General features: G+C 30.9%; 1 protein-coding gene across 1 annotated transcript; it reads right to left on the bottom strand.

Moving 5' to 3' along the window:
* Nucleotides 1-262: 262 nt before the first annotated feature.
* On the bottom strand, nt 263-1,624 carry LOC133309246 (phenolic glucoside malonyltransferase 2-like). Its single transcript, XM_061510003.1, has one exon. It carries the CDS (start codon nt 1,622-1,624, stop codon nt 263-265), a length of 1,362 nt encoding a protein of 453 aa, XP_061365987.1.
* Between the last annotated feature and the right edge of the window lie 10,558 nt (nt 1,625-12,182).

Genomic DNA, 12,182 nt, shown 5'->3' with positions numbered 1-12,182 from the left:
TACATGAAGAGATACTCCTTGCAGAAATGATTTAGCATAAACCTTTTAGATGTTGATGTTGATGAATAGCATTAATGATGGAAAGAGAAAAATAGAGAAATAAACCATGATTTTGAAAGCTTTTGGCTTTAGAAGTAAGTTGTGAAAACGATAACTCCAGAAATCAACAGGAATGTATGATATGACCAAATAACTGAATAATTCCACATCAAAACATTTCAGATAAGAAGTTATTAAATGATAAAGCAAAAACAACAAAAACTCAAGATTGAAGAAGTCCTTTAACAAAGAGAGAAGCAAAGGCCTCCATTGCTTCTTTCTTGGACACCAAACTTATCTCAACTCCATCACCATTTTTGCTATCAGAGAGACAAAATGCTCCAGTTCTATCTATAGACGCCATCTCCACCTTCTTTGGCCTTCCCCAACCAAAATCACAATTGTAAACATCGAACTTGGGTGACCCAGCAGCACCAATTGTCTTCACATCAGTGGCAAAACCATCAATCAACCATGATGACCAATTTTCTGCTCCACTCAGCACTCCATCCTTCAAAGTTCCCAAAGCTGCACTCAGTGCTTCCACAGCCACAATTAGTCCATCTTCCCCCAATAATTCTCTCGTTTCACAAACTGTAAGTCTTGCCCCAATGCAATTTCCAAAATATGTTGGAGGAAGAGGTGGTTCTAAGCGAGACCTGCAATCAATATTCAGAGCCATAATAACTCTTCTGTTTTGAATTTCCTCAGCTTTCACCCTGCAAACCCATGCATACGCTATAGATAATACAAAAGTTGACAAGTGAAGATTCCCTTTCTGTTTTGACACAACAGATTGTTTGAGCTTTTCAATATCTGAGCGAGACAATTGAAACAAGCCTCTAATTGCCTCTTCTGGAAGTTGGAGATCCCAAACCATGAAGCTTCTGTTGTTGGGTCCACCTTGCTTTAACCAATTACTTACATATTTAGCCTCTATTTCATTATTGTCTTTGATCATTTCCCTATCATAGAAAGGACTCAGTTCAGGTGGCAAACAAAAGGGTGATTCTGATTCTGATTCTGATTCTCCTAGCCTGCTGCATAGATAAGCCCAAGATTTGATAAACGAAGTTGAAGTCTTGCCATCTAGAACAGCATGGTGAGAGGTGATTCCAATGGAGAATCCAGAGTTTGGAAATAGAGTGACCTGAAGGGCTAACACAGTAGCTTGTTCATGGGATATGATCAAGTGGGGTACAAGATGGTGACTTTGTGTCGCTTCACAAAGGTTTGAACCTGCTAGATAGTTGAAATCAGCATCAGATTCAGCTACAGTGAGGGAAACAGTGTCACCTGTGTTGTACTTGATGATGGGTTTGTTGGAGTCAAGGGGCCAAGTGAGGTGGCCCGCAAGAGGGAAGAAGTAGCCAAGTGCAAGAGAAAGAGAGCGTTTGAGTTTGGGAAGAAGGGTATTGAAGAAGAGAGTGGTTGGATGAGGGAATTCATAGAAGAAAACGCGTTCAACAGGAGGTAACCTTAACCAGAGTAGGTCAAAGAAGGTTAGAGGAAGAAGTAATGTTTGAGTAGGTAAGTTTTCTGATCCCGAAGCTGGTGCTACTCTCAAAACTTCTACGATTATCATAGCTTCTTGTACCTTGGTTGGAACAAACTTGAAAAACACAAGACACAGGTGTTTTTTTTTTTTTGTCAGAGCTGATAACGCTACCTGTGTACTGTTTTTATTAGCTGATGACAGTTTTAAACTTTTTTATAATGAAACGAGGTTTGACCTTTTAATAAAAGGTTTCATCAAACACACCTCTTTTTCTCACAACCCAAATCACCTGACATTCACGAGATTCGTAAGGAAGGCAGAGAAGACGAACAAAATTTGCAAGCAATTGAAGGTTCAGAAGGGAAGATTTGCAAAAAGATGGACAGGATTCTCGAACAGGGTTCACTGATTCCTCTTTCTTTCTTATTACCCCCTTCCTATGTTGTTTTGCACGTATTGTTCATTGTATTGTCTCTCTGCGTTAAGGATTATAGCTGCTCAATTTTGTTGTCTCTATCTTTGTTCTTTTCTTTGACATAGTAAATGAATACATAAAGGAAAGGCTGATAATTACCTATTAAATAAATCATTAGCTGGCTGGGTGCAATGAACTTTCTTCGTTTTTTCTTTATATAAATTAAGGTCGCTTTAAATATTTTATGCAAAGTTAACTTTATACTAAGGGTGGTCATCTGTATAATATACAATTTTTGTTGATGTCACTTGACATAGTGGTGGTAACCAACAAATGCCTTCCTACTGGCTGATTTTCAAAAAAGATTGATTTCTTATTTATAGAACTATAGAAATAATAGCTTACTCCATGCCTTTCTGCATAGTTGATACTGGCTGATTTTATTTTTTAGGAATTAATATTTGGTATGGATTAAAAGGCTCCTCCATTGACTTGACAAGTGTTGCTACTCACGGCAAGTGCACCGATCGTACAAGTAATATAATGACTGAATAAGAGATCGTTTCCACGAGGATTATACTCAAGCACTAATTCACTATCGCAAATTTAGTTGGACAATCAAAATTGTATTTGGAAAGGAATTTGAATTTGAAATTTAAAAGACGAAACTAATTAATCGCAAGAAATTAAAAACGTGATTTAACTCTAATTAATATCAAGAATAAAAGCAAGAAATTAAAGATTGAATTAACTAATTTAAAAGAACGTAGCTAGGGGTTCGATTTCCTTTAATCTCTTTATTACGGTTGAATTTCTTCTTAATATTAATCGTCCTTAGTATCAATCTAATCAATTCTTTCGCATGTAATTAGGGCTCAATCCCTTGTTACCCTAAACCTTTACGATCTTGGAAGAACCCTAGTTCCCCGGTTATTCCCCAAGAACGTGAGCATTAAGTTCAAGAATCTTAAAGATTACGCAAACTCTATGTCTATCCCTAGAATCATAAAGCGTCCGATGAAATTATCATATTAGGATCACACATCAACATTCCTATTGTCATGCATTTACTCGGGATTAATATATAAGATTCAAGCTCATATAAAGCATTAAAAACAGATGACTTCATTCATGATAAAAAGGAAAATTAACATAGTGAATTGTTCAAAGCATAATAAATCGATTGAATTCCATCTAACCCTAACTACTTAAAGAACTAGCCAGACATAACAATATCAAGAATGAAAGACAATATAAAAGCTCCCCCAAACTCCATAGATGATTGGTGAATCTTCAATATCCCCAGTGCAGACTTGATGTTGATCCGTCTCCGCTGCTCACGAACATGAATCGAGTGTTTTTCCGCGTCCCCTCTGCCTCCAAGTACCAAAGACTCTCTTAGAATATGAAAAGTTATTGATTCTGAACCCTAAATGTGTTTTTAAGGGTAAAGAATTTGTGCCCTAAGTGTATTCTTCAAGTGGGCTTAAGTTGGATCTTTCGGGGCGCTTAAGCTTGCTCATTCGCGCTTAAGTTTCCTAATTTATGAATGCAGGATTAACATTCGCGCTTAAGCCTGCTGGAGCGAGCTTAAGCGCGCTCTTCGATTCTGAACTTCCTTCTTGGCTCGCGCTTAAGCCCAAGGTTGGGGGCTTAAGCTTGCTAAGGCCGAACAAATTTGCTTATACAGGAGGCTTTAGCTTCCTAATTGGGGCTTAAGTTTGCTTAGGCAGAGGCCATTTGCTGATTTTTGGAGGCTTTAGCTTCGAATTGGGGGCTTAAGCCCCCTCTCTAACAACTTGAGAATCTTGATAAGATCTTCAAATCTTTTTGTTTTGCTCTCCTTCTATCCATATCTTCATCTTTGACTCCATTTGTCATCAAATCCCTTAAAATAGCAAATATTATTTAATTAATTCCTAATCAGATAATGTTCATGATTTTATATTAAAACCCTAGTTTTGACTTGTTCAACTTAATAATTTATATTAATTTAACCTATAAAAACAAGATAAACTAAAGGTTTATCAACAAGCTCTCGCTAGCTGTGCTCAGTAGTGGACTCAGAAAATTTTATTTATGACTGCACATTTAGTGGTTGGGATTCGGGGCAGTGTCCCCGAACAAATTTTTAAAGAAAATTTTAAATGCATTAAAAAATAAAACAATATAAACAAAAGAAAAGAAAAAAACTTCAACTTAATATATAAAAAGATAATAATCAAGAGTCAACTAAGCTATTATAATAAAATCAATGGCAGAACCAGAAATTTATATAAGGGGAGGTGAAAATAAAAAATATTATATAATAAATAAAATACTTACAATATAATAAAGACCGAGTAGGATTTCTAACAGCATTTTGAACGAAGTTAGCTATAATGTATCATATTTTTTTGTCTTATTTTACACAGTGGAATTTTTTAATTAAATTTAGAAACTATCACATAAAGACTAAAAGCATTATATTTTCAGTACTAAATTAGAATTGATCGCCATGTGTCCACCAATATCCTCCCTCTCTCTTTGGTGCATGGTCGACATCTACCCAACACAAAGGACACTATGCATTCCCTTATCCCTTTCACGGCTAGGACCCTTGACCAGATCCCAATTCATGCAATCAGAAAATTCATTCTCCTCTTACTCCCAAAATCGTAGACCCACCCCTTCACTTAATATTTTCTTTGGACCGTGGAGTTACATCAAGTTCATCACCATCGTCATTCCCTCTTCTTCCTCAAAATCGAAGCTCACATTGCTTTCCTGCACTTTGTGATTTGAGGGGGAATGAAAATAGACATTTTGTGATTTGAGAAAATGACACTTCATAATCAGTATACAATTTCAAAAGTTTATGTCTGCACTTGCAGTTATCATTGGCGCAAGTGCAAGTCCATTACTGGCTGTGTTGATGCACAACTAATTGTGCAACTCACGAGAATTTACCACTTGACGGTGAATTGATGCACAATTAATTGTGCATCAATTTGAGTGTAAATGATTCCATTAATTGCATAAAATATTAAAAAATGACATGAATTATATAATTTATTATTTAATTTTTTTTATCCGGAAAGGATACGAGCTCCAATCTTATATTCTAAAGGAATGTCATTCTTTGGCAAGTTTGCTGACGTGTCGCTTTCTCCTTCACTTTCAGCTTTGTGTTCACACTACAAAATATTTAAACCCTTTCTTTCTTTGGTAAAAAAGAATAAAAAGAAAAATATTAAATAAAATCAAATTTGTAATTAAATTTAATTGAAAAAATATGTTAACAATTGTTGGTGGCAGACAACTCATTTAATGTCCTTCAACTTTTCGCATTGGAATTTTCAAATTAATAATATCTCTGTTTTTTGAAATCTTCATTTTGAATTTTGAATTTTGAATTTTGAATTTTAAATTTGAATTTGAATTTGAATTTTAAAGGGTGAGAAAATATTTGAACAATTGTTGGTGGCAAGCAGCTCATTTACTATCTCATTACTTTTTTTTTTAGACATTATCCCATTACTTTCTACATGGTTAATTGTTAACCATATTAATGCTGCATAAAAAAAATACTATTTTGTTAAAAAAAAATCATTAAAAAAACGAAAATATTTTATAAAAAATGCAAAGATTTTGTGTATAAATAGGATATGTGTTATGGGATTTTTTCCATTTGGTAATTAGCTTCTGTGCACATATTTCCTCTCTTATCTGTCTGTTTATCTTCTCAAATTTGGTAATTAGCTTCTGTGTACATATTTCTTCTCTTATCTGTGTGTTTATCTTCTTCATCTTCTCAAATTGTTATTCTATTACATGAACATGTAATATTTTTGGTTTTTTTTTTGCAGCTTTGTTGTAGAACAAAACTGACGGGATGATTTGGAATCAATGGGATATGTGTTTATGTACTTCCTCAGAGGAAGGTATGACATTCTTCTCTATATTCTTTTCTTTTATAAGTATTTTCTCCATAATCTAATATCATGAATGAATGAGATGATATAATAAAATGTCTTAACTTTTAAATGACTAAATATTTAACTTTAGCCTTCTCTGGAAAGATCTACAAGCTGCAACAAAGAAACAAAAGTATACAACGAGCAATGGCATAATGCGTGGATCTCTCATCCTTTTGGCCAGTTCTGTCTTTTTCTCTCCTGTGTGTTATCTATGCTCTTTGGGCACCATATCAAAATTTAACACGGTAAAAATTTCTCCTTTATCTTAAAGTTCTTCTATTTTTCATCTTTAATGTCTGCAAGAGCAAGAAAAGCTTTCTCTTCTATTCTTCCTGTCCATACATAATTTGTTTCACATTGTTGTTGCTGTTCTTTAATTTATGTCTGTTCTTGACATATATGCTTACCATGATGATGGGAGTGATGAGTTGGATATGGATGATACTACTTTGATCCTCATAAAACCATGTTCTATTTCTTCAAAGAATGTTGGAAGTGTGCCAGATGCTAGACCAGTGCAACCCAATGACATAGTTTCAAAGCAATTTTTCTTTTAGGATTTTTTTGCTTTAATTATCACTATTAATTTATCCTTATATATATATTTTTTTTTGTGCCTATTGTATAAGTGCCTAGCCTAATTCAATGTAATTAGGCATTGAAAAGCTCTATTTTGCATGATCATATTCAAAATATGAACTAGAAGAGAAATTGATGGCTCTTCAATTTCAAAATATAATACAAGCATATGAAGCTTTTTATCTTCTAATTAAATTTATCATAATTAGCCTTGAAACCAACCTCCTTAAAAAAAGTGAATATTCCAAAATGTTTTTTTAAAAAAAACATTTCGAAAACATAATACAAAAAAAGAAAAGAATTTCGTACTAGTAATTTTTTTTTAAAATATTTAACATAAACATTTTTCAAAAATATTTAATCATTTTTTTATGATTAATATCTCGGCAAAAAAATTAAAATAATGCTTTTTAATTAAATAATTACGCATTTATTGCAGTTTTGGAAATAATTACGGATGTATTGCACAATGTGACGCCTCATTGAGGTGTCTCACCCTAAGGGTAGATGCCCCAATGGGGCGTCACATGTGACGCCCAAAAGGAGCATCACATGTGTGCCCTATATATACCCCAACCCCTCCATTCACTCTTCACACCTCTTCTCTCACTCTTCGTATCTCTCTTCTCTACCAAAATTCCTATAATCCTTTATCTTTAATTTAGTATTTGAATTTTATTTCTTATTCTATTTAAGAATGAGTTTACATCCTGATTCTGTTCGTGTTGTGTTATATTACAATGGTAGGAAGGTAGAAGGTCGACGAGGTGTCATGTTTGAAGGTGAAAAAAGGCCGACACATATCCAACGCAATGCAACCATTGTCGAACTGCATCAGAGAATTCAGCAGAAGTTAAGTCTTCAAGGCAACCAATGTATCACTCAGATCACGATAAGGTTATGGCAATGTGATAAATACATTAGTTTGCAAGTGGTTGACGATGAAGACGTGGAGATAACAATGGAAGAATTTTTCAACATGTCAAGGACAGATTTTCTGGAGTTGTATATCGACATCGCCGCAACGGATGAAGTTCCATTACCGGTGAGGTCAGCTGAATTAAATTCTCGCCGTCTTCCATCTTCGTCTGTCGGTCATGCGTCTCTAGTTGGTAACTTTTCTGAGGGAGATGAAAATGATCCGACTTGGGAAATGCACGAGGAAGACGACGACGATGATGATGAAAATATCGCAATGGAAGAACGTTTTTTGTCCGAGGATGCTAGTGCTTCAGAAGGAGATGAAGGTGGTGAGATGGGTGCGTCTCAAATCCCAATATTCCATGAACCAGTGGTCGCGCAAATGCCGCAATTGCTTGACATTGCGTCAGCCCCATTAGGTAATCATCATGAAGGTAATTGATATAATTCGTATATACCTGGATACATACCTGATTTAATACATGATGTAGGAAGTTTGTATTAAAAAAGTTAAAAATCGCAGTTGCAAGTGACGAGGCTGTTATTCCTTTTTGGCATGGAATTCTGCATCATTCGTACATTGATTGGAGTTATCGGAGCGAACAAGAACCATGCACTGATGGTACGATTTCAGGATCAGGTTCAATACAAGGTCCGTGGCAATTGGGTGACAAGTTATTTGTGAATCAAGAATTTGCAACAAAAAAAGATGTCTAAATGGCACTTAAGCACAACCTGATTAGGGAGCATCAAGAAGCAATTGTAATTGAGAGCACGCCTACAAAGTTATCTATGAAATGTTGTGCGTATGATAAAGGTTGCCCGTGGCGTGTCAGGGCGATCAAACCAGTGTTTGGTGAAAATTGGAAGATTACGAGATGGGGTGGAGATCACAATTGTTTGAATGAGCACATTTCCCAGGGACATAGACAGCTCGATGCGGACGTTATTGCGAATCTCGTTCTAGGTACATATTTATTTTTGATAAATTGTCAACGTTTACATATTGCTGTTTAATTAAATTCGTTCAATTTTATCGAGTGTGTGACCTATTCACTGCAGGGATGATAAGGGAAAAACCATCCGTCTCAATTTCTTTGGTTCAAGAAAGGATAACCTCTAAATATGGCTTTAAAGTTTCCTACAGAAAGGCATGGTATACGAAGCAGAAAGCGATGGCTATTATGTACGGTGATTGGGAGGAATCTTATGCTTTTTTGCCAAGGTGGTGCGAATACATGCTTCGCTTTTCTCCAGTTCATTTTATCATATCCAAACAAATGATTTTTATGCGGAGCATGGGTTAGTTACTGGAAAAAAGGTCTTTCATCGCATTTTTTGGACGTTTAGACAGTGTTGTGAGGCGTTCAAATTTGCCAAACCAGTCATATAGATTGATGGAACCCATTTATATGGGAAGTACAAAGGGAAATAAATCTGTAATTACTCCCTTAGGGTGAGACGCCTCAATGGGGCGTCACATGTGACGCCCAAAAGGGGCATCACAGTGTGCAATAAATTTGTAATTACTCTCAAAACTGCAATAAATGCGTAATTATTTAATTAAAAAGCATTATTTTAATTTTTTTGCCTTAATATCTCATTACTTTTTTAAATCTCGAAATTCAAACTTGATATATGTGGGAAAAGAGTTCAGTATTAATTGGTGGCAAATATTTTTATTTATATCCCACTACTTTTTTGAAATTCGAATTTTAAATTGATATAGGTCGAAAAAGAGTTCAACAATTTTTAGTGGTAGACAACTGTATTATTATATATTTATTGGAAAATATATTATTATGGTTAGGTTTAATAATTTTTATTATTATGTTATTTGGGCTCAATTTATTAGATCAATTAAAAAATATCATATATTATAATAATAAAATTTCTCCTATATATAATAATAAATTTTAATTTAATTTTTAACATTTATTCAACATTTAATGTTTATGAAGTGCAAAGATACATATACATATATATATATAATAAATGTAAATTTAATATAAAATTATAGATCAAATGAAAAAATATTTAAAATTATAAAAATATATGCATAATTGTTAAAAAATAAGAAATGACACATTTATACTATAAAAGAAAAAAATAAAAAAAATAAACTTAAAAAATTAATACCAAAAGAGAAAAAAATTCGTACAAGTATTTTCTTAAAAAAACAAGTAACATAAATATTTTAAATATATGTATGTAAATCTAATCTAAAATTATAAATTAAAAGATAAAAAAATTATTTTTCGAATAATATGTAAAATTAATAAAAAAATTACATCTATTATTCTGTATAAAATAAAATATAAAACTTTAATCACTATTAAAATGAATGACCATTTAGTGACCACTGACCATTCAACTCCTTTATCCTAAAAAGATGTTTGCCATTAAGTATTTTACAGACTATTTTAATGTTTCTCATTACTTTTTTCATGGAAAATTATTAAGCATATAATAATATTATTTATTATATCTTTTGGGGGAAAATATTTAATGTATATAATTCAAACTTTTTAAATTTGAATTTTGAACTTGATAGGTGGGAAAAGAGTATAAAGCAAAAACTGATATTATAAAAAATTGAAATTTGATTAAACAAAGTATTCTAATTACGTTTTTTCTAATGTTTTTTTTTTAAATAATAAATTATTCGATTATATTAAATGCAGTTCAATACAATTTACCAAATATACACAATGAAAATAAATGAATTTAAATTTTAAATTTAAATAAAAAATAAAAAAGGACATTTATCGTTCTGTAAAAAATAAATAATAAAATTTAATCACTGCAAAAAAGGTTTTAATTTAATGTATAACAAACAAATTAAAATTTTATTTTTTTGATGTAAGAGTATAAATAACACAATTTCATATGTCGTAAATGAAAACTAGAAACTATTATTTGGAGAATCTGCACATCTTTTTATCCATGTTTCCTACTACTTTCTATATGAAAAATTATCTTAAACTTATTAATAATATTAATTGTTATGTCTATTGGGTGGAAAAATATTCAATATTGAAAATTTAAATTTTAAATTTATATTGGGAAAAAATATCTATATAAGAAATTTGAATTTAATATAAAATTATAGATTAAACAAAAAATATTTAAAATTATAAAATATATGTATAGTTGATAAAAAATAATTTAAATTTTAAATTACAATAAAAAATAAGAAATGAAGAATTTATACTTTAAAAGAATATTTATTAAAATTTTAACTTAAAAAAGTAATACAAAATGAGAAAAAAATTCCGTACAAATATTTTTAAAACAAATATTTAACATAAACATTTTGAATATACATGTATAACCATTTAAAAAAACATATAAAAATATAGTAAGTTAATACAAAAGAATTTAAATTTTAAATATAAATAAAAAATAAAACGACCTATATAATTCTGTAAAAAAAATTTATAAAAATTTAATAACTATAAAAATAAAATTTTAATTTAGTATATAAGAAAGAAATTTAACTTTTATTTTTTTATTGCAAGAGTATAATTAACACAATTTTCTATGTCGTGAATGAATAACTAAGAGCTATTACATGAAAAAAGTGCACAACCTTCTACGTATGTTTTTCACTACTTTTTGTATGAAAAATTATGAAGTCTATAAATAAAATTTATTATTATATCTATTGGGTGAGAAAATATATAATATTTAAAATTTAAACTTTTTAAATTTGAATTTTGAACTTGATAGGAGGGAAAAGAGTTCAGCATTTAATGTTTCTGAGGTGGAAAAAGGACATATAAAATAAATTTGAATTTAATATAAAATTATAGATTAAACAAAAAATCTACTTAAAATTAAAAAAATATTTATAGTTGATAAAAAATAATTTAAATTTTAAATTTAAACTTCATAAGTGGGAAAAAAAAGTTTAAAATTTTGGTTGTCAAACAGCTATATTGATATCACACTACTTTTTGCATAGATGATTCTTAAGCCTATTAATAATACCATAACTTTTTGCATAAAAAATTGTTAAACCTATTAATAATATTTTGTTAAGCCTATTAATAATATTTATTATTATGCAATTAAACTAATGAATGATCTTTTGATATTACCCTATTCAACTATAAAGTGTTTGATAGAATATTAAACGTACAAATTAAAATATTTTTCAACTCTTTATCTCTTATATATGTCACAAATACACATACCACAAATAGTCAATTTAAAGGCAACTGTAAAAAATATAGATATATAGTAATCTAGATGCAACTATATGAACAATTTTGTGTTGCTAAATACAAAAACATATTACATGCTCATATAAAATGCTAACAGTTAAAAGTGACAAATTGGGCCCGGCCCGAAAAGCTTGCCCACCAACTTATTTTAATAATTAAATTAAAATTTTATAATTATTCTTTTATAATTAAATTCCTAAATCTGATTTCAATTTTTGTAAATATAAATTTGTAAAATTCAAAATACTAAGGATACAAATCCTTGCAAAAAAATTATTATTTACATAAAATGTTGTTAGTTAAAGGTTGCAAACTGGGCTTGGCCCGAGGGCCTTCCCGCCCCGCTTGCAACCGAGTTTTTATAATTAAAATAAAATTCCACTAGTCTTCTTTTATAATTAAATTTCTAAATATGATTTCACTTTTTGTAAATACAAATTTGTAAAATTTTAAATACTAACGACTCAAATTCTTGCAAAAAAAAATAGTTATTTCTTATTATTTCATAACTATAAAAGCCTTTTTTGTGGATAAATATAAAA

The sequence above is a fragment of the Gastrolobium bilobum genome, unplaced genomic scaffold (genome assembly GCF_033153095.1).
Source record: "Gastrolobium bilobum isolate Gb01-03AN ecotype WA unplaced genomic scaffold, APGP_CSIRO_Gbil_v1 utg7600, whole genome shotgun sequence".
Lineage (NCBI taxonomy): Eukaryota > Viridiplantae > Streptophyta > Magnoliopsida > Fabales > Fabaceae > Gastrolobium > Gastrolobium bilobum.
The sequence above is the reverse complement of the archived record's forward strand: the minus strand, read 5'-3'. Positions and strand labels throughout refer to the sequence as shown.

Coding starts and splice junctions, on each gene's coding strand:
- LOC133309246 (XM_061510003.1), bottom strand. CDS start 1,624: ATGATAATCGTAGAAGTTTTGAGAGTAGCACCAGCTTCGGGATCAGAA.